At 38.2% G+C, this 25,051-nt stretch overlaps 1 protein-coding gene across 3 annotated transcripts in view; it reads left to right on the forward strand.

Annotated features, from left to right (window-relative positions):
• The window catches only part of mindy3 (MINDY lysine 48 deubiquitinase 3), a 136,150-nt gene that overhangs the window by 12,327 nt on the left and 98,772 nt on the right, over nucleotides 1–25,051 (forward strand). For 2 of the 3 annotated variants that reach the window (XM_043690319.1, XM_043690320.1), the window contains exons 4-8: nucleotides 1,911–2,090; nucleotides 6,368–6,419; nucleotides 9,578–9,692; nucleotides 10,053–10,126; nucleotides 12,447–12,526. In XM_043690319.1, the coding sequence (XP_043546254.1) occupies nucleotides 1,911–2,090; nucleotides 6,368–6,419; nucleotides 9,578–9,692; nucleotides 10,053–10,126; nucleotides 12,447–12,526 (501 nt within the window). Of the gene's footprint in view, nucleotides 1–1,910; nucleotides 2,091–2,112; nucleotides 2,131–6,348; nucleotides 6,420–9,577; nucleotides 9,693–10,052; nucleotides 10,127–12,446; nucleotides 12,527–25,051 lie in introns of those variants that run through there. The other variant, XM_043690321.1, reaches the window with a different exon arrangement.

Consider the following 25,051-nt stretch of genomic DNA (forward strand, 5'->3'; position numbering starts at 1 on the left):
TCTCTGACTCCAGTGACTTTTGAAAGATCTCAACCAACGCCTCCGCTATTTCCTCAGCCACCTCCCTCAGAACTCTAGGATGTAACCCATCAGGGCCAGGAGATTTATCAATTTTAAGACCTTTTAGCTTTTCTAGCACTTTCTCTTTTGTAATGGCAACCATACTCAACTCAGCCCCCTGACTCCCTTTAATTGTTGGGATATTACTCATGTCTTCCACTGTGAAGACTGACGCAAAGTACTTATTAAGTTCTCCTCCTATTTCCTTATCTCCCATCACTAGGCTTCCAGTGCTGCCAGATCTGTGTTTCGTCAGCAATTTATACCTCCAGCATCTACAGTTTTTTATTTTACCTATGTGATATATCTCATTTGAAAGATGACACCTATGACAGTATAATGCTCTGTCAGTACAATGTTCAAATGTCACCCTTGATATTTGTGCTGAAGCCCAAGTGTACAATTTCAGTGCAGAACTTTGTGGTTTAGAAAAAAAATGCTATGAGCAGAGTGATAGCTGACACATAATGTAACAATTCCAGTACTATTTCTATCATAATTATTATAAAATTTAGCTGGTTTTTCCTTCAGGGAAGAAAGTCTGCAGCCACCCATCTGGAATATGTGTGACTCCAATCCCATACCAATATGACTGATCTTTTCACTGCCCTCTTAAGTGGTCAACATGCTGTCAAGTTGTACAAATCATGGCCAATTACCATAATATTAAGCAACTATGAATGTGCACAAGACAACGGCTTTCAATACTGTGTTTTATAAAACATAATCTGTCCAATTTGTTTTATTTTCAAAGACCTAATCGGATTTAGGGCTACAGTGTTTATTTGAATTTACTGGAGTTTTTTGGGCAATCCAAAGTCTGGATTCTAGCAACTACGTGATGATGGCAGGGGTTGCCTCCCATTGCACTGCTCCACTGCCAGTTCCTTGTGTACCTTTGTGAACTGCTTTGACATTGTCAAGAGTCTTGGAAAGAATGTTGCTTTTTGTTTTTATCATTTGTGAAGATAGTTCTAGATCACAATTACTTGGAGCAGTTACTGCAAATCAAATTAAGTATTGTGACTTCAAAATGCCAAGAACGGCTCTTTCATGTGACAGTTGTTGCTACTGTGTAAGATTAGAATGAACGAACTGCTGGGAACTCTATTGATGCAAAATTCTTCAAGTTCAGTGCTTTTAATAAGGTAATTAAAGTTTGAGCATTTCCTTTTATAAGGAAAAATGATGTTATTGAAAGCAAATCAATTCTAACCTTTGTGTTGAGGTTAATATAGAAGATCTGCAATTCTGTCTCACCTATCAGCATGGCTTCTTATTTTTGTGTACTTTTTACTGCCTCAATGACTAGAACATACTTGCCTATAAATCTCTGATCAAGCCCCACTGCAGAAAATGCACTATGTAATCTTGGCTGGCAAGCATTTTCAATGCTGCAGGAAGGTGGAACTCTCAACTGTACTACTTTGGTGTGTTGTATTTGGCAGCAACTGAAAGCCTCTATCTACCCTTGATGGTGAACAAAAAGATTTCATGACCCAATTCAAGGAGTGAACAATGTTTTTCCTACTGTTCTGATCAATGTTCATCCCTCCAACAACTGCAACAGAAATTGACAAAACAGGTTAACCAGTCTTATCTCATCCTGGGGGAAACATTTGTGTACGTAACAAACCTGTCCATCCTGGAATTTAATTTGAGTCCACAACCTCCTTACAGAGGAGATGTGCCATTTCTACCAAGACTGTCATTTGAGATTTTCTTTCACACTGTTTGCTGAACTCTTCAAGATGCCAGTGTATGAATATATATATGGTATTGTAATCCGTTTGAACATTTGACTGGGTATGCCTGTTTACAAATAATGCTTGTATTTGTGTTCATTTTAGACGAAGAGCATAAACATCTTTTCTGCCTCACTCTGAGTGAAATTCTAGAAACTGCTAGATTAAACAACACCACTCCTTTCTGTTTGGTAATGTTGGCAAAAGAAAAATCGACAGAGGAACATGCCAGTATTTCTGAAAATCAGCCAGAGTCCAGTCAGGGGATTGAAGAGGAACAGCTCTGTAAGAAACCACCTTTTTGGATAAATAATAATATTTGATGGTGAATATTCTATTCCTTTTTAAAACAAAAAGCAGTTTTGCTTGCCTAATGTATTCATTCTGCATGTCTTTTTGAATTTTGAAAATAATATAGCTGTTCTATAGTTGAAACTTGCAAAACTTAAGTATCTAATGTTCAGAAATAGATACTTTACAGAAAAATTGCTCTTTTACATTTGTGTAACAACTTAAAAGCTATAGGTCAGTCAATCAGTCTGGGGTATATGCCATATCTTCTGAAAAATCTGAAATGTAAGGCAGATATTCTTAGTTTTTGACTCATTCAAGAACCTTACCAAAAACCTATGGTAATCACTTCCCCAGTTTACAATTTTTGGTCAGTGGTCAATCCTGCATCAATGCCGTGTGTAACTGCAGTTATTATTGGATCTTAGAATAGCGTGAACTTGTGTACTACTATTTGCATTTAGTTGTTTGAAAACAACTTTTGGCAAACAGATTATAAAAACAACGGCAGCATATGAAGATTTTTTGCAGTGTATATAGAGACAGTGGATTTAATTTTGCTTTGTAGTTGATTATTTTTGCAAAATGATAAATAAGACCGTAATGAATTCAGACAGTTTTATTCTCCATTTCATGTCTTGCTTTGTCCATTGAGATTTGTAGTTGGCCTTCCTTTCTACGACACCCAAAATTACTTGCTTTAATGTCTTCTATACTGGTGATGACCATAAGAAAGATGGAAGTTCAGCTTCTGAACTCATTTCAGCCTTGGGCACTGAAGCTGAATTTCACAGTTGAGGTGAATGTGACATGAAGGCCGCATTTGACGAAGTGTAGCTTAAAGGTGCTGTAGCTAAGCTAGAGACAATGGGAGGTGGGGGTCTGACTGGTTGGAGTCATATCTTGCACAAGGAAGGTAGGTGTGGTGGTTGGAGGTCAGTTATCTCAGCTCCAGGAGATCTCTGCAGGAGTTCTTCAGGGGAATGTCCTAGGCCCAAACTACTTTATCAGTGACTTTCTTTTCATCATAAGGTCATAAGTGGGAATGTGCAGTCATTAGTGAATTGTGTTCAGTACTATTTGCAACTGCTCTGATGCTGGAACAGTCCATCCCCAAATGCAGCAAAACCTGAAGAGTATCCAGGGTTGGGCTGACAAGTGGCAAATAACATGTGCATCTCACAAAAGCCAGGCAATGACCATCTGCAATAAGAGAAAATCTTACCTTGACAGTCAGCGGTATCGCCATCAATGAATCCCCCACTATCAACATCCAAAGGGATGTCATCAACCATAAACTGAACTAGATTAGCCATTATTCTGTGGCTACAAGAGTATGTCTGAGGTGAGGAATCTTGTAGTAAATAACTCCTCGACTGACTCCCCAAAGTTTGCCAATCTTCAAGATATAAGTCAGAAATGTCATGGAATACTCCCTAGCTGACTGGAATGCTGCTCCAACACACTAAGCTTGATAAGCATCTCATCCACAAACATCTGGTCTTTCCGCTGATGCTCAGTAGCAGCAGTGTGTACAGGATGCACTGCAGAAATTCACCGACGGTCCTTAGACATCACCTTCTAAACCCATAAATAGTATTATCTAGAAAGACCAGAGCAGCAAGTACTTGTGGCTACTGACTGCAAGTTCATATTGCATTATATCTTTGGTAATGTTATGAATTTTCAGTAAATTATATTCAAATTTTACTTAAATATTAATGCAGAAGTTATCCCCTCTCAAGCTTGATAGCAATTTATTGAGAATATTGTAATTCTCTGGTAAAACTGTTGTTTCTCAAGGCAGTTATTAGGTTTCGGCACAGTTTTTGGAACTGCTGAGTTGGGTATCTCAGGTGCTCTAGCAGTTCTGGTGCTATGGTTAACATCAACTTAGTGAAAGAAAAAACAAGGGCAGTGTTCCTTTTCTTGACTACTCTTCCACAGATCTTAGAAACCATATGTCTTGAATTGCTGAAAGGGAACTGAATTAGGCTTTTTTGATTCAACAATAAAGTAACTGTTGTCCCAGAGTACCACAGAACTGATCTCTCATTAGAAAGAGAAGACTGGTGGTGAGTTTAACCTGAGGGTCACCATGCCTTGGGTGAAGGGCAAAGTGGCGAAGTTGGGTCCTCTGCGATAACCTAAGTTGGTACAGGAATTGAGCCCGTGCTTCTGGCATTGCTCTGCGTTGCAAACCAGCTGACCAGCCAAGCGAGCTCATCAAGTTCCAATTCAACAAGAACTCCTACTTATATAATGCTTTAATGATAAAACCCCCCAAAGTACTTCACTAGAGCATTCTAAAGCAACATTTGACAACAACTCAGGTTCAGGCAGATAACCAAAAGCTTGCGTCATTGTGATAGATTTTAAGAAGCATCTTGAAAGAAGATAGAGTTGGAGAGGGAATTCCAGAACTTGTGGCCTTGATAACTGAACTCCTATTCAATGGTGGAGCGATAAAACTTGTAGATGCGCAAGAGGCCTAATGTACAGGAGTGAAGATGGATTATGGGGCGAGATGAGCATGAGTGAGGTCTTGGAGGTGCCTGAGGTTAACAAGGTGTCTTTTAAAAATGAGGTGTTGCGTGACCAGATGCTAATGAAGTTTGGCAAGTACAGATGACAATGGCACAACTTTTGAGGGTGGAATTTTGGGTGACCTCATTTTGTGGATGGTCTGTTGGGCATGTTCTTTCATCATTCATGGGATGAAGATGTCGCTGGCTAGGCCAGCATTTATTGCCTATCCCTAATTGCCCAGAGGGCAGTTAAGAGCCAACCACATTGCTATGGGTCTGGAGTCGCCTGTAGGCCAGACCAAGTAAGGATGGCAGTTTCCTTTCTTGAAAGACATTAGTGAACAGTAGAATACCTTGGAATAGTCAACTCTAATGGTAACAGTGACATAAATGAGAATATGGTAATGTTATGGAGTTGGTGGATCAAATAACAAGTTAGAAAATCATCACGGGGCATCTAAAACATTGAGATTGCAAATAATTTTATTCAGGATTTGGATGCCAGAAAGATGAACAATCAGTGACTAGGGAATGGAGTTTGTAGTGGGGCCTGAAGAAAGTGACTTTGGTTTTCTAATATTTACTTCAAAGAACTTTTTTTTTTCTCCTCCAGTATTAGTTATTGATTAAACATTCTGACAGTTTAGAGATGGAGTTATATCTCATTGAGTGGTAGTGTGAAGTTGGTGTCATTGGCACACGTGTGGGAGCCGTGAGTGTTTTTGGCTATGTCACCAATGGTGTGTGTGGATGAAAAATTGGAGGGGGCACGGATAGATCTTTGAAGGTTACCAATGAAAATACTGCTGTGTGGAGGATTGAGACCATACTTAGGTTTTGTTTCTACTGTGATGAAACAAAGGATGGTGGCATGAATTAGTGACCTCTTCAGCTCTGATACCTTCAGCCAAGTATCTTCCCTCCCAAAAGATTAGTATGAACACTAATTAGCTGTTTCAGTTTGCAACAAGATCAATATTGATGCATTCCAGGCTACAGAACCTACTTGCCAGGAATGTCCTGTGGTATGGTGGAATGTGAAGATTGGACACATTTAATACAGTACTTAAAATCTACCCCTTTGACCAAGCTTTTGATCACCTAATATGTCTGAGTGTTTTAGTTTCATACCTTTTTTTAAAAATGCTCTTGTAAAATGCCTTGGGGTGATTTAGGTTGTTAAAGTCATTAAGTTTGGTATAAAATTGTTGATATTTAAATCAAACTTATTTCTGATGTACTAATTACATTTTTACATTTCCAGGATTATTAGTATGTTACACTGTTTGTATAGAGATGATGATTCTAATCTCTAATAACTTTGCACCCAATACAGACAAATGACTTTAGCGTACAATATTAAATATGAAGTACCTTTGCATTAATTTAAATGTTGGAGATACCTATTCTGCGTTATAAGTAATTACTTCGCATGAATGTAGGTTTGTGCATATTTTTTAAAAGTTGAAAGCATTTTTGTAACTCTGTTAATGTTTTTTGTATCTGTCCATAACTGTATTAGAATAAAAGCTTGATTGAAATAATCATGTGATGGCTTAAATGCCAGGCTATTGTCATAAGCGATTATTAATACTTTTGTTAAATTTAATTAAATTAAAAACAGCTGATTATTAATGTCAGTTAACCTTTAATACTAAATGCTTTGTCATAGAGCTTTGCAATGTATAATCATTTGTTTTATTGCTGTTTGTGGTGCTGAAAAGTGTCTGGTTTTATGTATAGCTGCCTTGGCTGCAGAGGAGCTTGGCTTTGAAAGATTTCATGCACTGATTCAGTAAGTAACACACTGCTACTAGGAATCTTTTTCATGTGATAAAATAATTATTCGTGTACTGCCTGATTTTTTTTTTCTTAAATCAGTGTTCTCCCTTCCTCCCTGAAGTTGTTGGTTCGTGTTGGAATATGCTTCCAAAGACGTGAGATGGCTTCTAATATCTTGTCCCAGTAACCTTGTGTGACCCTCGATTTGGTGTTACCTGCTACTCATGTTCAAATACTTGCATTTCTGACAGGGATTACTGCATTGCCATGTGCAGTACAGACTCTGTTCCTATCCCTGAACCACTTAACCCAATTCTAACACCACTCTGCCATCTAGATTGTGACTGGTAAATGGGCATAGACTATGAAAGTTATATCTGGGAATTAGCTTGTCTATATGGATAAAATGGTTAGTAATTTGTCCCCATTCAGACAAACCTTCAATCTATTCAATAACCTGCTGTTTAACTTAATTTACTTTGTCTTGAAAAAACTGGTATCGGAGAAAGTTTAAAATGTAGTTAACTTGATATGTATTCATTTATATTTTGTAATCAAGTTGAAAGTTTGTTTCAGAATTTTTTTTTTTAGCTTATTCAAAATTTGGAAATTATTTCACATTTGTACAGCTAGGTGAAATTTGATTTTCACAATTTGTCCTTGATACTGATGACTTTTCAAAGAAATTCAAGCTTCTAGTTAATGGCTGAAATGATGACTCAACTGAACACCTTTGCTATAACAAAAAACTAAAAGCACTGTTGATTAATAAGATCTTTTAGGCAACTTATACTTTTAACCACAAAACAAAACAATCCCTTTGTTTGCCTAGGACTATCTAAAACGCAGATTTACTTTTATGCTGTCTTGGTCAACATTCACTTCTCCTAGAACCAATCTAGACTACCCAATTTTTCTTCTTCCCATCTGGAAACTTTAAATTTCAGAAGTTCTTTTAAAGTATGTGTTTTCCTGGATGATCCCTCACTCTACTAAAGTGGGTGAATCTTCAACCCATGTTTTAACTCTCAAATTGGGTGTTTTTACTTTGAAAATGAACTCTCACCTGCCTAACTTGTTGAGAGTAATAGTAGGTGTTGGGAGGAATTTTTGCAAACAATTAACCTTAAATGCCGGGGCAATGGGTGAGAAAAATGTAACATGAGGGATTAAATGGGGAAATCTTCCCAATTTTATCATGACATTTATGTCCAGGTTCAAATATTTAAAGTATTCTTTGAAATGCTATGGAACTTTCTGATCAATGTTGAGTGGAGTCTTCACAAAGTCTACAAAAGTAATTTAAGACTTTTGATATTTGGGAAGGGAGAGGAAAGGGTAATTAGCTCCAGTTTTTCATTTGAGGGAACTTGCAAAATGCAACTTGATTGTGCCTTTGCTTTTGTTTTATGGTTACCTGTGTAACTATATTGTTTTCAATGACAATACCTTGATTCTGTATATCTTAACCATATAGATGTGCTTGTTTCTGCATATGCTTTTTAAAGGTATATTAAAATTAACACAAGTTAAATGAAACTACCTGAGACTCTTGTTTATGCAAGAAATACATTTTTTGTATGCTTTTAAAATTCTATATTTTGTGTCTTGGGTTATTAATTTCTTACATCCTAACTCTATTAGGGGACTATTAATTATCCATGATGACTCTGGATTTCACGGTTTTTATGTCATCCTTTTATGAAGTGTCTTGAAACAAGATGTCATATGTACGAGATATTATAATAAATCAAATAAGTCAAATGGAGCACTTGGCAACTTGAAATTTGATTTGGAATTGTAAGTGAAGTCTGGAATATCTCAGCTGCTTAAATCAAAGGAAACTATTAATTAACCAGAATTAATATGCAAGCATAAGTACAAGTCACCCTTTTAAATGGCCTGTCTTCAGCCCAGCTGTCAGGTCAATTTCCTCCTGTATTGATGTAAAGAATATTTTTAGGGAAAGTTTAAAAAGTTACATTTATGCAGCTTGTTTCTAGTCAACATTTTGCCAGTAACTTCCCCAACTTTCTTTTTCTATCTTAGATTCACTTGTATCTGTGCGGTTGTTAAGCTGCTATCTTTCTGAATGTTGAAGGTCAAATGTTTTCACCTCATCTTTAATACCATATAGGAAAGGAAGGTCTATGTTAATGTTATCTCTCCATTACTCATTTTAATTAACTTTTAAAAAATCAGCTGAGAGCATGTTGTTCAGCAGTGACACGTGTTAATTTGGATCATCGCCAGGACTCTTAACATTTAATGACAAAATGCTCTGGCAGCGTTGATCTACAAGTAGCAGTGTTTGGAATTGTAAAAAGGTTTCTTTGGTGTGACCACTAGCATTTTCAGTTTATTTGATAAATACTTAGCACTGAAGATTGAATTTTAAGCAATTTGTCATAACATTATTTAAAGTTATTTATGACTATTCTAAATTTTCTCTTTAACAAAAAAGAACATTCTTGTACAATCTTCCAATTTGAAGTTATGAATTCAAGACCAGAGTTAGAGTGAATAACAAAAAAACTTAACTCCCAAGTTACATTACAAATTTGTGCTCTAGATTGACTTAGTTGATTTTGCTTTTATCACTTTGTTTTTAGATCTTATGTTTCATCTAAGCTAGCTTGTTGTTCCTTCCTTCCTGCCTTCTCCTACCCTTAAGTTTTTCTCATGCAGATGTAACAGCTTTGAGTTGTAATAACTCAAGGAATTCAAAATTATTCATGGTCAGAACTATGATGTGATATTCAATTTCTTTTTAAAGCTTGTAACCCAATTAGTGAATATAAATTTGAATAGAAAGTGAGGACTGCAGATGCTGGAGATCAAAATTGAGAGTATGGTACTGGAAAAGCACAGCAGGTCAGGGAGCATTGAGGACCAAGAGAATCGACGTTTCAGGCAAGAGCCCTTCTTCAGGGATTTTATACCTGAAACGTCGATTCTCCGGCTCTTCAGATGCTGCCTGATCTGCTGTGCCTTTCCAGCACCACACTCTCGAATATAAGTTTGAGATAACCAGTGATGTGTGTTGCATTTTGTTTGTTCATGGTGTTCAAGTCTCATTACTGAAAATAAGAATTTCTGTACTGTGAATTTTAAGTCGAACTTAAACTGAAAATGTTAGAATTTATGAATAGTCTTTGAATCATTTTTCAGAAAATGTACATATGCAACTCTAACTGAGCTGAGAGAGGCAATTTTGGAACAGTATTCAACTTGGAAGAATCAATTTGGAGTCCTGCTTTTCCTCTATTCTGTAATTTTAACAAAGGTTGGTTGGCTCCAGTTGCTCACTTTAGATCGAACTAAGGCCAAATTAATTAGTTTGTTGAATTATTCCATGTCAGATCTTGCAAGTAGTAGATAATTACGTAATAAAATGTCACCTTGAATTTGGACTAAGTGTAAGCTAGACATTAACTTCAAGACTTATTTTCAAATTTATATATTTTTTAAATAATTGATTTAGTCTGGCAACATTTGTTGCCTTAATTTATTATGACTGTCGGAAAATTGTCAAACTCGTTTACAAGCAATGAATGGATTAGTTTTATCACTAAAATTTATCTTTCCAATTTACAAATGTACAGCTTTATTTTCAAAGTTGAACTACACTCTCTTTTTCTCCTAGGGCATAGCAAACATTAGGAATGAAATTGAAGATACAGCTGAGCCTTTAATCGATCCTGTATATGGTCATGGAAGGTAGTTTCTCATCTATTTTGCATGATGCCAATTTTTAATTTATTGTAAAATAATGTAAAGTATTTTCTTGAGTAAGGTAATTTTAACTATCCTGTAAAGTAGCCAGAAGTGAGACAAGGGTTATCAAGAGTAGGGACTGTTTGTGTATTTCATCCCATCCCATTTGCTGATGGTCAGTTTAGGAAGGGAATAATATTACAGACTGTTTGGAAAAGATCAAAGCAAAAATTTGATGTATTTGTAAGGTGAAGTTAATATAGCTTCTTCCTCTGGCCAAAGCTTGCTTTATGCCTTTGCGCTGCCCTGACATCTATCCATGCATTCGCAATCTCACCAAATCTTCCTTTCACTTGTGCCGTCTGACTCTTGATCTACTCTGTTGCTTTTTATTCTGAGGGACATTGGCAAGGCTGTTTTTTTTTGTCCAACCGAACCTACCATGTGAAGGTATTAATAGACATCAGCTTAAACCACAGTTATCTTTGTGATGTTGGCATCATTAGATTAGGAAGGTAGTTGCAAGCAATTGTTTCTGAACCACTGAGAGGAGAGCAGTATATCTCCAGGTCAGGGTATTGCATGACTACAAAGGGAACTTGTTGATGATATTCTCATAACACAGCTGCTCTATGTCCATAACATGTTCTGCACGCGCAGCATGCTTGAACTGGAGAGGATAGATATGAGGTATATGAGGGTTTGTTGAATTTGCAAATTGCTCCATCTGGAGGGTGTCAAGCTCCTTGAAGCTTCAAGTGTGGCACAGATGTTGCTTGTCACTTAAATGCCAGGTGATTACCCATCTCCAAAAAGACAGTCTATTGCCCCTTGACATTCAATGCATTGTCATGGCTAAATCCTCCACTATCAACACCCTGGAGGTTACCATTAACCAGAAAATTGAGCTAGACAAGATTCATACATACTGTCTTCAAATGCAGTCAGAGACTAGAATTCTGTGGCAAATAATTCCTCTCCCTATCTTCCCAAAGCCTATTTGCCATCTTCAAGGTACAAATCAGGAGTGTAGTGGAATGCTGTCTACTTGCTTGGATGAGTGCAATTCCAACAATACTCAAGATGATTGACACCATCCAGGATAAAGCAGCCTACTTAATTGGCATTATGTTGCCAGCCTTCACCATGCACTCCCTTGATCACTGATTCATAGTGGGAGCCTTTACAATACGCACAGCTAAGACTCACCAAGGCACTTTGAACACCTGCAAGAGTAGCAGATGCATGGGAGCAGCACTACCAACCACAAATTCCCTTCCAAGCCCTACACACCATCCTGACTTAGAACTCGATTACCATTCCATCACTGCTGAGTCCAAATCCTGGAGCTCAGTTCCTTCTAGTCCTGTGGATATCCCTAAACCCCAAGGACAGCAGAGCTTTGAGGGCAGCTCACCACCATCTTCTCCAAGGAAGTAGGAATCTGTGATAAATGCTGGCCTAGCATGCAATTCCCAAATCAAATGAGTAGATTTTTGAATGCATCAATAACCAGTTATTGGAGAGCAAACATTGACTGGCATTATTGACTGGTCATTTTGCTTATAATTGGAAGATAGTTTATAAGGTGACCAGGTAAATTTGTTTGTCAGTCTGTGAATGCTGGCTTATTACTTTTTTAGACATTCTTGAATTTTGACTAATGAAGATTGCAATAACATTTTGGGGTGCTCCCTGGACAACTATCTACAAATATGTACTTGATTTTTCATCTCCAATGCATAACCTGGCGGTTTGCATTTTTAAGAAATGAGTGAATGACTTTTTTTCATCTTGGGCTCATGACAGAATATCAGATTTGTTATGGCAGAGAAGATGGTCATTCGCCCCATTATGCCTGTACCAGCTCTATTGCCAATCTCCTGCCTCCTTCCCCCATATATTTGCACATTGTTGCCATCCAAATAATCATCCAATGCCAGGTAATTAAAAATTATTTTAAGTAGGGCTTATTTGCAAAGTCTATTAGTTTAATTTCCTCTACTATGTTGGTTATGCACTTAGCAACCCATTTAAACTGGTCAGAGTGCTCCAGAGGAAATTTAGAAATCATTTGTTTGATTCTGCTTAAATATAATGCAATCCATATTTGCATCTTTTGATCCTTGAATAGTTGAGCTCAAGGTGAAATTTTCATATTTAAAAAATAATACTTAGCACATTCTGAAGTAAATAAAGACACATGTACCATGTATAACTTCCAAACAACCTCTATCATTTTTTGGGGAGTTTGGATAAGGATATTAATGTTGCTTGCTTCCCAGTCTTATTGGAATTTTGAATTTTTTTATTTCTTTTTCAGCCAAAGCCTGATCAATTTACTGTTGACTGGATATGCAGTCTTGAATGTATGGGATGGTGACAGAGAATGTTCTGGAATGAGTAAGTTTTGTGTATTTATAAAATGTATATTCATTCCCGTTGTAGAACTGTTTAAAACTCAATTTAGCAGTCAACTCGAATCTGTTTTACTTGATTATTTTTGTTTAAACGGTGAATTCTAATTGTGATTGGCAGAAGCATCATCTTGGATATATTCCTGAACTATCATAATCACATTGAGTTAGTGTACGCAGTTTATGTTTAAATACTTCTATTGTTTGTTTCTAATTTAGCTCCCTCACCAATCTAGGACTAACATCAGCATGCTTCAAAGTAAATGTCAGTGAAAGAAATGTTAGCAAGTGCTAGTATCTTGCATTTTGGTATTGTCTTCAATGCAAAGAGCATTCAAACTTGCTTCAAATCAAAGGAGTGGAGAAAACGGATGCTGAGCAGGGAATGTATGCAATAGAATGGAGAAAGGGGTGAATTGGAGGTGTGGCAGGCTGTTAGGCAACTAAATGTTTTTTGGAAGATTGGATTTTTAGAAAACTAGGGGCTTGGAGAGATCATGAGGATGAGAGATTTGGAAAGGTGCCTGAAGGCTTTGTTACCATATGATCACCATAGTAGATTTATGTCAATCATTGAGTATTTGAAGCTCCTCATTCAGACTACTTGTATCATACTTCTATAATTTAATAAACAGCAGCCAACTTGAAGGATTTCCTAATTGGCTACTCACATTTCTCCTGGCCTCCAACAAAAGAAAAATATCATTTAAAGCTGACTCTAAAATTCTTCATGATGGGGGGTTTTTGCAACTACTTGATAAATTTTCACATGACTGATGCTTGAAAGAGTGGTATTTCAAGATTTTAAAAGCAGGACCTGGATAAGAAATGGCTAGCAAACAGCAGGTGTAATATTGTTGAAATCAGTTTTATTTTCTAATTTATGTCCACTACCTGGTTTCAAGTACTTCATTTTTTAAAACTAATAATTGCTGTATTGTCAAATGTCTTGAGTGAGTCTCAAAATATGTTGCATGAAAGATGGAAGTGGATCACTTTGAAGTATTTTTGTAGAATACATAAGCAAATCCAGAGTTTCCGGTGCATCTGATTGACCAGCAGATTAATTGTCCTTGACACTATAACCACTGGTGATACCCAGCACTGGCATGACAAGCAGTCAGCAGATTGTAAATTCCTAAGTCCAGGACAGTGTGGGGACACTGTCTTAGTCAGAAGTTTGGGGGAGGCCTAGGCGAGTTAGAGAGTGTGGGTAGAGAGCAAGTGTGGACAGGTTGAGTGTAATGAAAGGGGCTGCCTAGGAAGTGTTCTTGGAGAAATTCATCCTCTCCTCCATTGTAAAGGGTTGTCCTTGGATTCTAATCTTTTCTACGAGAAGAAACATTTGTCAACATCAACTTTATCCAGGCCTTTCAGAATTCTAAGTTTCAATCTGATTCTGCACCCCCCACCCCCACAATATTCCATTGAATTCAGACCCAAAGTCATCAACCACTCCTTGTATGACAAGCCATTCGTCCCTGGGATCATTTTTGTGATCCAAAACTGTTCATCGTCTTCCACATGCAGTCTGACCAGAGTCTACAGCATAGTACATTTCTGCTGTTGTATTCTAGCCGGCTTGAAATGTATGTTGAAATTGCATTTGCCTACCTAACAGCCAACTGAGCTCACATATTAACCTTAAGAGAATCTTAAAGTAGGACTCTCAAGTCCCAGTGTGTTTAAAATTTGCGAATTCTTTCCCCACTTCGAAATTGTCTGTGCCTCCTCTTCCTACCGAAGTGCATAATCTAACACTTTCCCACATGTATTCCATATTGCCAGTTCTTTTAAGACTCTCCTAGCCTGTCCAAACCTTTTTGCAGCATCACAACTTCCTCAACACTCCCTGTCCCTCCACTGTCTTTGTCATTTGTAAACTGAGCGACAATGCCCTCCGTTCCTTCATCCAGATTGGTAATGTATAACCTGAATATTGTGGTCTGAAAACAAACCCCTAAAGAACTTCACTAGACATCGGCTACCAGCCTGAAAAAGACCCGTTTACGTCCACTGCCTTCTGCCAGTAAGCCAATCCTGTATCCATGCCAGTTCCTTGCTCCTAACACCATGGGCTCTTCTTCAGCAGCCTTCAGTGTACCACCTTGTCAGACTCCTTCTGAAAATCAAATTAGATCACATCTGCTGGCTCTCCTTTGTCCAACTTGCTTGTTGTCTTCTCCAAGGATTATAACCAATTTGTCAGGCATCATCTCCCCTTGATGAAACCATGCTGCTTTGGCCCTATCTTACCATGCACTTCCAAGCATGCCCAGGTTTTTCTGCTTTGCATTCTTTAGTATCTTTTTCATATTTTCTCTCCAATTTCTTTGTGTACATCACCAGACAATTCTCTGTATTGAACCTTATCTGGTATCTATCCATCTGCTCCACAACATGTCAGTGCTCTTTTGAAAATCTTTGTTTCCAAATCTCGTGTCATTCACAAAATTAGAAACTGTCTCCTGCACACTAAGTTTTAGATAACTCATGATGTGGAGGTGCCAGTGTTGGGTGGACAAGGTCAGAAGTCAGACGGCACCAGGTTATTGTCCAACAGGTTTATTTGAACACTCGAGCTTTCGGAGTGTAGCCTCTTCATCAACCATCTGACAAAGGGGCAATGCTCCAAAAGTTTGAGATTTCAAATAAACCTGTTAGACTATACCCTAGATAATTTATAATCCAGAGAGGTCCCTGTACCCATCTTTCTCCTGAAGTCCATGCGCAACAGTAGTTTCTGGAACCAGAAGCCTAATGAGAATGTTGTCCAATACTGATCTCGGGGGAGCTCCACTACAAACCGTCTTCCAGCCTCAACAATGCCCTTCTGTCATCAGGGTGTCAAATTCGAAACCAGTTTTGTAACCACGCCGTCCTGTCCATTGAATTGTGATAAAAGTCCCCCTTTTTATTCAATGACTTGTGCTACTTGGTAAAGAAAACTAATCTCCATTTTCTCTGTCTGCAAAACTAAACTGCCTCATTGATATACATGAGCTACAGTGTGGGGATACCTGCATGGTCATTTTCCACTTTGTATAAGATTTGCAAGCAACACATAACTCTTCAGCTCTATATGAAGGAAATTTGGCCTTTTCCTGGAATGTTATCCTAACACCATTCTTGGTCAATCTGGTGAATCAAATATTCTACCAACATAAGTGTTGAAGTAGAGACTCTGGAGGATATTGCAAACTTTTCATTTTGACCGCCATCTCTCTCAAACAGCCTTCATTGACTAAAACGTCCAACACCAGATCACCTGTATCAGTTCAGGTTTGGAGGCAAACTATAGCAATGCATGTTTGACAAAGGCCACTGCAAGCCAACAATGTTCTGCTGTACAAAGCATTACTGTACTGAGACCTGAACAGTGTAACAACCAAAAACTAGAAAAATTTGATTAATGATACTGCATCCTCCAAATTAATTGCATGTACTTTTGAACAAATGCAAGATTGATTGACACTTTGGGAGGAGATTGGATCTATGACTGGTATTTTAAACCATAGGCCAGTTATCTTTGTGCCTGCCATCGTGAAGATATTCAAATTGATCATCAAAGAAATTCTAGCTGTGCACTTAGAAGAAAAACTCAGTAATTGGGAAGAGTGAGCATAGTTTCACTAAAGGAAAATCATGTTAACTGAATTTATTGAACTTCTTTGAAGGATAAACATGCACTGTGGATAAAATGGGAGTCTGCAGACATACAGTACTTGGATTTCTAGAAGGCGTTTGATAAGGTTCAGTGGTTATTGCGGAAAATAAAAGCTTAAACATAGGGGCTAGCATATTTAGCATGAATAGAAGATTCACTAACTGCCAGAAAATAAAGTACACATAAATGGTTCTTTATCTGATTTGGCAGGATATGACCAATGAAATCCCATAGGGATCTGCACGGCCTCAACATTTCATAATTTACACCAATGACTTGGATGAGGTGAGCAAAGGCATGCTAGCTAAATTCACATTCTGGATCAGTGGTGCTGGAAGAGCACAGCAATTCAGGCAGCATCCGACGAGCAGCAAAATCAACGTTTCGGGCAAAAACCCTTCATCAGGAAATAAAGGCAGAGAGCCTGAAGAGTGGAGAGATAAGCTAGAGGAGGGTGGGGTGGGGAGAAAGTAGTAGCTGCTACTTTCTCCCCACCCCACCCTCCTCTAGCTTATCTCTCCACGCTTCAGGCTCTCTGCCTTTATTCCTGATGAAGGGCTTTTGCCCGAAACGTCGATTTTGCTGCTCGTCGGATGCTGCCTGAATTGCTGTGCTCTTCCAGCACCACTGATCCAGAATCTGGTTTCTAGCATCTGCAGTCATTGTTTTTACCTAGCTAAATTCACAGATGACACTGAAGTAGATAGGAAAATTTGTGACGAAGACATGAGGCTGCAGGACGCTATAGATTGAGTGAGCAAAGATCTGGCAGATGGAGTATAATGTGAGAAAATGTTGAGTTGCTCATTTGGCAGGACGAATGAAAAAATAGAATATTACTGAAAAGGCAAATGACTGCAGAAGTCTAGAAATCAGAGGGATTTGGGTGCATGAGTCTCAAAGCATTAGTGTGCAAGTACAACACATAATCAAGAAGGTTAATGGAAAGCTGTCCTTTATTTCAAAAGACATTAAATGCAAAAATAAGAATGTTATGCTTTACTTACAAAGGCATTGAAGAGACCACATCTTGAATACTGGGTTTTGTTTTAGTCTCTTTATTTAAGGAAGGATCTCAATAGTAAGAGGCTATTCAGAGATTTTCTGGATTGATATCTTGAATGAGCAAGTTGACTTAGGAAAGGTTGGACAGGCTGATCTTGTTTTTATGACGGCTTAGAAGAGTGAGGGGTAATTGGTTGAAGTGTATAAGATCCTGAATGGTCTTGACAAGGTGGAATTAAAAGGTTATTTTCTCTTGTGGATTATTTGGGAACATTGTTTAAAATTAGGGTTGCATTTCTAGAATGAAGGTGAGAAGAATTTTTTTTTGAGGATTGTATGACTTTGAAACTCTGCCTCAAGGACTTAGAACCTAGGTCATTTTTTTGAGGTATTTTTGAAGTAGATTCTTATTAGGTAGGGGAATCAAAGGTAGATCAGGAGTTAGGTGGGAATGTGAAATTCGAACACAAACATTTTGGCCACATCTTATTGAATGGCAGAGCAGGTTCCAAGGGGCAAATGGTCCACTCTGTCCCTGTTTTTATATGTTTGTAGGAGTTTCTTTTAAAATCAACTGCAAAAGAATTCAGCCAAATGTCTTGCAAAATCAACTTGTTTTGGAAGATTGACTTGTTCAGTCAATCTCAAATATCCTATGAGATCCTGCTTGCTCAACACTTAGGCCAACATTCTGGTGAGAATTTGTTATTGACACGAAAGCTCCCCCTGAAATATGGCAACACTGATCTTATGACTGTAAGCAAACTCCTCCCAGTCATTCAAAATGAAGACAAATATTTCCAGAAGTTACATTTTGCTTTGAGTTACAGCACTTTAAATAATGAGGCAGCAGTAGAGAAGGAATGAAAAAGAAGCAAATGGTGCTTTCAGAATTCCACTTTATGGGACATCTTGCCCCACATACCCAGAGAATTGCAAGTCAAGATAATTTTCTGTTCAGTCAACTCAAATCAGAAACTCCCAACACCAAGTAGTCATCCTTCTTGAAGCATTGGGCAACTAACAATTTGACCTCTAGATGGCACCAAAGGTTTTTGCTTGTGATTCACCTATGATGTTTTAGTTCAAAGACAACAGTTGACACTGCCTTTATTAGGCTAGTTCTTAAAAGCATGAGCTTTCATTGCTGATTTAACTTTGATTCCAAAAGGAAAGAGCTCATGATTTACAATTGTTTTTCCAAAAGAAATCCTTGTACATTGGGATGATACTTAGAAATTATATTCTGCCATTTGTTTGCCTATTTCTAAGGTGTTGAGTCAGTCTTCTGCCATTTAAAATCACAAACTTTCAATAACTGCCAAATTTCAAGTTTGCGATGGTCGGTCAAGAACTGTTTTGCAGTCCAAGGCTGAATTGCTTTGTAACGTGTCTCAAACTTTCATACAACTTTTTAATAAAATTAAAAACCTGGAAGCATAATGATTATTAAAAAAAATCAATTCAATAGCTATCAGGAACTGGTGAACAATTATTAAAACTAAATAGTAAATTAACATTGCAAACTAATGCACTGAGTTTTGTCCCTTTTTGTTTATATTTGAATGCTATATCTATTGGGGTTTTTTTGCTACAAAATTTGAAGCAGTATTGTTTCTTTATAGGATTAAATCACATCATCCATTTTTGAATAGTTCAGTGCCTTCCATCATATGTGTTTTAGTGTTGTTTTTGAATTGATGGTGCAAGTTCTTCAGTGATCACCTGTTTTATCAGTTTGAGCATGTATTGAAGTTAAATTGGCATCTATTTGGTTACTGGATACAATCTTCTGCTTAAGATGAGAGTTAAAAACAAGAAATAATTTGATGTCAGCCCTTCCACCATGTATTAACCATCTAGTTATAGTCAATCAAGGTCTTGGCTTCATGCAACATTCCTGGTAACCCTTTCCATTATTAATCAACGAATACTTTCAGAAGTCTTAAAATAAGTTGGAATTTAAAAATCATCAGTAAAGAAAAAGAGTGCTGATGAATTATGGAATTGTAGAAAGTTTATGGCACTGAAAGCGGCAACTTGATCTATCAGGTCTCCAGCTACTGAAAAATGAGGCAGCTGACCTAATCCCACTTACAACGTGTGTGTGTGGTAACGTACATTTCCATTTGTGGTGCATATGCAGGCACATTTTTTAGGCTGAATGGCCTACTCCTGCACCTATTGTCTATTGTTTATTGTCTATAGAAACAGACCATTTGGCCCAACAAATCCACGTCAACTTTCTGAAGAAGAGCATCCCCACTCGGACTCACCTGCTCTGTCCTATCCCTGTAACCTTGCATTTCCCATGGTTACTCCAGTCTACATATCCCTGGACAGTAAGGGGCAATTTAGCACAGCCAATCCATCTTAACCTGCACATCTTTGGACTGTGCATGAAACTGGAGCACACTAAGGAAAAGCACACACAGGAGGAGAATGTGCAAACTCCACACAGACTGTCGCCAAGGCTGGAATTGAACCCGGGTCCCTGGTGCTGTGAGGCAGCAGTGCTAACCACTGTACCGCCCATCAGTTGCTAGGTCAAAATCCTAGGATTCCCTCCCTAAGGGCAATATGACTTTACACTGTATGGACTGCAGCAGTTCAAGATGACAGTTCATCATCACCTTCTCGAAGGCAACTGGAGACAGGCAGTAAATGTTGGCCAACCAACAAGACTCATGTATCATGAGTTAATAAAGAGCACAAATCCGTTCTTTAATGAAGTGACCTGAACTGCACAAACTATTCCGGTTGTGGCATAAATACACAGTCCAAGCATAGCATCCCTGCTATTCTGTATCGTGATTAATCATGGAAAGCATACCGCCTGATGCCCTGACCACTTTATTGACCTGCAGAGATCTGTGGATATTGACTTCAAGGTCCCTAACTTGCTCTACTCAGCCATACTTGTGTATTCCTTTATCTTGTTTGGTCTCCCTAAATGCATGACCTCCTACTTCTCCTGTTTGAATTCCATTTGCTACTTTTCTGCCCAGCTGATCCATCTTCACTATCAGCCGCATGTCAAGATTTTGCCAGCTACTGACTACTTGGTCATAACTTTTACATCCCGATCATTAATAGTACCACAAAATGCTGGGGACCTCATACTTATCCTTGCTGAATTCTACTAGAAATAGCTTTCCAGTAATAAACACACATGTTAACAATTCCTATTTGTTTCTTGCCATTGAACCATATATGTATTCAGCATGCTACATTTCCCTGGATCCCAAGGATTTTTATTTAAACCTGTGTGTCCTATGGGACTTTGTCAAAAGCTTTGCTGAAATCCATGTTGACCACATCAACTACACTACCCTCATCAATCTACCTGCTGATTTCCTAAAACTGTTCAATCAGTTTAGACTAATGGCAGTCTTTCTGTAACAACAGATCCATGTTAACCATCCTTAATCTTTGCTTTTCTAAGTAACAGTTTATCCTGTATCTCAGAATTGATTTTACATTTGCCCACCACTGTGTAGTTTGACAGATTTATAATACTCAGTCAATAACCTTGTTCCCTTTTAAAAGAAAGATGCAACATCAGCAATCTTTCAGTACCACACTAGTAACTAATATAAAGTTCACTCTTTTCTCACTGGCTTCTTTTAATGTGCAGTATGTTTCATCATGTATTGGTGATTTATCCATTTCAAGGTGCTAATTCTATTAATAATTCCTCTTTTTATCATGTGAATACATTCCTCCTCAATTGCATTATTAGCATCAGAACCTCCTTTTGTGAAGACAGATGCAAAGTATGCCTTGAGAGCCATGAAAACATCATCTACCTCTCTACACTGGTTACTTTTCTGGGCCCTATTGTTTTTCTTAGTATATTGATAACACCTTTGCAGTCACCTTGCTTTTGCTGGTCAATATTTTTTCATGTTCTTTCTGTGCTTATGTATCTTCCGTTTTTGATTTCATCCCTCCAGTTTTTGTACTCCTCTTGGCTTTCTGCAGTATTGTTTTTTCTGTCAGATCTGAGCTTTCTTTTTCTGCCTTATTTTGACCTGTAGGCTTCCTGACATTCAGTAGACTTGATCATCTGATCCTTTGTTTACACTGCATCTTTGAATCTCCCCTTTGAATGCCTCCCATTATGCTTTCAAATAGTTGTTTTCAATCCATTTTTACTAAATCCCTCCACTTACTAAAACCTTGCCCCCATTTAGAGCTCTGGCTCTGTTCTATCATCTTTTTCCATAATTTGCTTATTGGTTTCCAATTTAGATATTGCTCGTCCATTGCTGCTCCTTCCATGTGCCCAGCTTCTTTTCCTAAAGTTGATGCCTGGAACGTATTGGACTTGTTAACAATGGTCAAAAAAAAAGCAATGAAGAATGTACCTCAAGAATTCTGTCTCTATTCTGTTTGCACTAAAACTATCCCTAGTTGATACTATGGAAGTTAAAAATCCTTAATATTATTACTATGATATTTTTTGTAATTTTGAGTTTTGCTTGCACACTTGTTCTTCCTTCTGATACAGAGGTTCTATAGTTTGGTCCCAAGAGACTTTTTTTATTTGTTCCTTAGCTCAACAGACAATGATTGAGTATATTGTTGTGAGGTTATTAATTCAGAGAGCCAGGCAATGTTCTAGGGACTGAGTTTGCATCCACTATGGCCGGTATGGCATTTGAATTCAGATTTGAATCTGGAATAAAGTGTCTGGTGGTTGACTGACTGACTGGAAAAAAACATCTGGTTCACTAATATCTTTTAGGGAAGAAAACTTCCATCCTTAGCTGGTCTGGCTGATGTGCAACTGCTGGTACACTGCGTCATGATTGCTCAGAAGGCAGTTAAGAGCCAATTTGAAGAGCCAATGCTGCCCTGACCAGCAATACCCACATCCTGTGAATGAATAAAACACACCCATCTGTACTCGTCTGATCCTTTTTAATCTGTCATCCCTCCTGTCTGCAATTTTTTTTATTTAAATTTATCTTTTCCTTTTTTTAATCAGCCTTCATTTCACCTTGAATTAAAAAAGTGTGCGACTAAAGTGAGAATGACTAAAGAATTCTAAGCTGCAGAGGGATGTAGTGAAGGACTCCGGCCCGAAATGTCAATTTTCCTGCTCCTCGGATGCTGCCTGACCTGCTGTGCTTTTCCAGCAACACACACTCAACTTTGATCTCCAGCATCTGCAGACCTCATTGTCTCCTACGTTTGGAACTCTGCCTGAGGCAGTAGAGATGGATCACTTGATTATTTTTAGAATGAATGCATAGACATAGGTATAGTGGCTCAATGGTTAGCACTGCTGCCTCAGTTGCCAGGGTCCCAGCCTCGGTCGGCTGTCTGTGTGGAGTTTGCACATTCTCCCCGTGTCTGAGAGATTCCCCCAAGGTGTTCCAGTTTCCTCCCACCGTCCAAAGATGTGCAGGGTTATGGGAATAGAGACCCCTCTTCATAAAATCGGTGCGGATCCAATAGCTGAGCAGTCTGCTTCTTCAGAGATTCTAAGATTCTATAAGACTGGAATCAAATGTTATTGGTGTAGGTGAGAACATGGAAATTAATGCAAAGAAAACGGCCATAAATGGCAAAGCAGATTTTTAGGGTCAAATGCATGTTTATTCAACAGTCCCAATTTGCATGTTTATTCAACAGTCCATTTTCTTTCCCTGTTTGCTATACCTGAATATTAACATTGCAATTTGTATACCAAGGCCCTTTAATCCTTCTACTGTGCAGTTGTGCAATGCCTGTCTCCATTTAAACCATAACATTTCTCCAGTTTGGCAGGGAGAATAGACAACTTCACATTTCCCACATTATACTCCTCCAGCCAATTTTTTGCCCATTCACTTAACCTATCTATGTCCCTTTGCAAGACTCTGTCTTCTTGACAGCTGACTTTCCTGACGAACTTTGCATCTTCATCAAATTTAACTACTATACCAATCAATGTAAGTCATTAATGTGGATTTATTGTTGCAACTGCAGCACTGGTTCCAGTGGCTCTCCACTAGATAACTTTTTCCAAGTTAATGTGTTAGCCCTGCACTGGGACCACTTATTTTGTGAAGTAACCTTTATGGCACCGTTATTGAATGCCCTTTGAAGTCACAAGTGCACCACATCTACTTATTCAACTTTATTCATGTTGCTTGTTCCTTTCTCAAATAACAACTAATCAATCACTCTTTCTTATTCACAACATGCCTAACTGCATTGTGCTTTTCTAAATATCCTGCTGTTACCTCTGAAGTTTCATGATATTTTTATTTAGAAACTTGAGCTACAGACATACAAATTAGGAGAAAGAGTAGACCACTCATCCTTTTGACTGTTGTCAGCCATTCAATAAGGTCATGACTGATCTGATTTTAACATCAAGTCCAAATTCCTGCCACTTTTATTAGCCTTTGTCCCCATACTTATGAAGAAGCTATCTACCTTTGCCATAAAAATATTCAGACTTTTATAGGTAGGATATTATCAAGCTGGAGAGGGTTCAGAAGAGATTAACCAGGATGTTGTCAGGTATTGAACGTTTGAGTTATAAAGAAAGGCTGGGCAAGCTGAGACCTTTTTCACTGGAGCATAGGAGGTTGACAGGTGATATGATAAAAGTTTATAAAGTAATGAGAGGTATAGATAGAGTTGCTGGTAATTGTCTTTTCCCCAAGATGGGGTATTTCAAGACTGGGGGTACAAGGAGAAGGATTTACAAAAGACATGAAGGGTAAGGTTTTTTACATTGATGGTAGTTCATGTGTGGAATGAACTTTGAGGAAGTGGTAGATGTGGGTGCAGTTATAGTATTTAAATGACATTTGGTTGGATACATGAATAGGAAAGGTTTGGAGGGATATGGGCCAGGAGCAAGCAGGTGGGACTAGTTTGGTTTGAGATTATGTTTAGCATGGATTGGTTGGACTAAAGGGTCTGCTTCTGTGACTATGACTTTGCCTCCATCCCTTTTGAGGAAGAGTTCTGAGTCCATTGGCCTTCTGAGACGCAACACTTTTCTTATCTCCGTCTTAAATGGGCGATTGTTAAACAGTCGGTTCCATTTCCAGATTATTTTACTGTGGTAAAATTGATTCCAAATCCTCCTCGTCAAGTTTCCTTATGTATGTTTTCATTAATGTCTAAAGGTACCATGTATAAGTTTAAATCTGACTATTCTATATTGTGTGATAAGGGAAGAAATAGATTTTATTTTATTTATTCTCGGACTGTTTGAAGTTTGAATGCATTTTTAATTGGGGTTTTCAGTCTGGACTGCTTCTTGAGATGAACACTTCATGTCATTAGGAAGCACAGGTTAGAAGGAAAAAAAAACTTTTGCTGTGTGACCAGTGTCTAGTATCACAGGAAGCTATTATTATCCAAAAGAAGATCAGATGGGCCGATGGGCTAAGGAGTAGCAGGTGGAGTTTAATCTAGATAATTAGGCGCTGCATTTTGGTAGGGCAAATCAGGGCAGACCATAAACACTTCATGCTAAGGACCTGGGGAGTGTTGCCAAACTGAGAGGTCTTGAAGAGCAGGTTGATAATTCCTTGAAAGTAGATTCACAAGTAGAAAAGGTAGTGAAGGTGTTTGGTATATTTGTCTTTATTGGTCAGAGTATTGAGTGCAGGAGTTAGGAGGTCAAGTTGCGGCTGTACAGGACGTTGGTTAGGCCAATTTTGGAATACTGTGTTAAATCCTGTTCTCCCGGCTAAATGAAAGTTGTTGTGAAACTTGAAAGGGTTCAGAAAAGATTTACAAGGATGTCATCAGAGTTGGAGGGTTTAAGCTATAGGGAGAGGCTAAATTGACTGGGGCTATTTTCCTGGAGTGCGGAACCTGAGG

This window comes from Chiloscyllium plagiosum, chromosome 5 (assembly GCF_004010195.1).
Source record: "Chiloscyllium plagiosum isolate BGI_BamShark_2017 chromosome 5, ASM401019v2, whole genome shotgun sequence".
NCBI lineage: Eukaryota > Metazoa > Chordata > Chondrichthyes > Orectolobiformes > Hemiscylliidae > Chiloscyllium > Chiloscyllium plagiosum.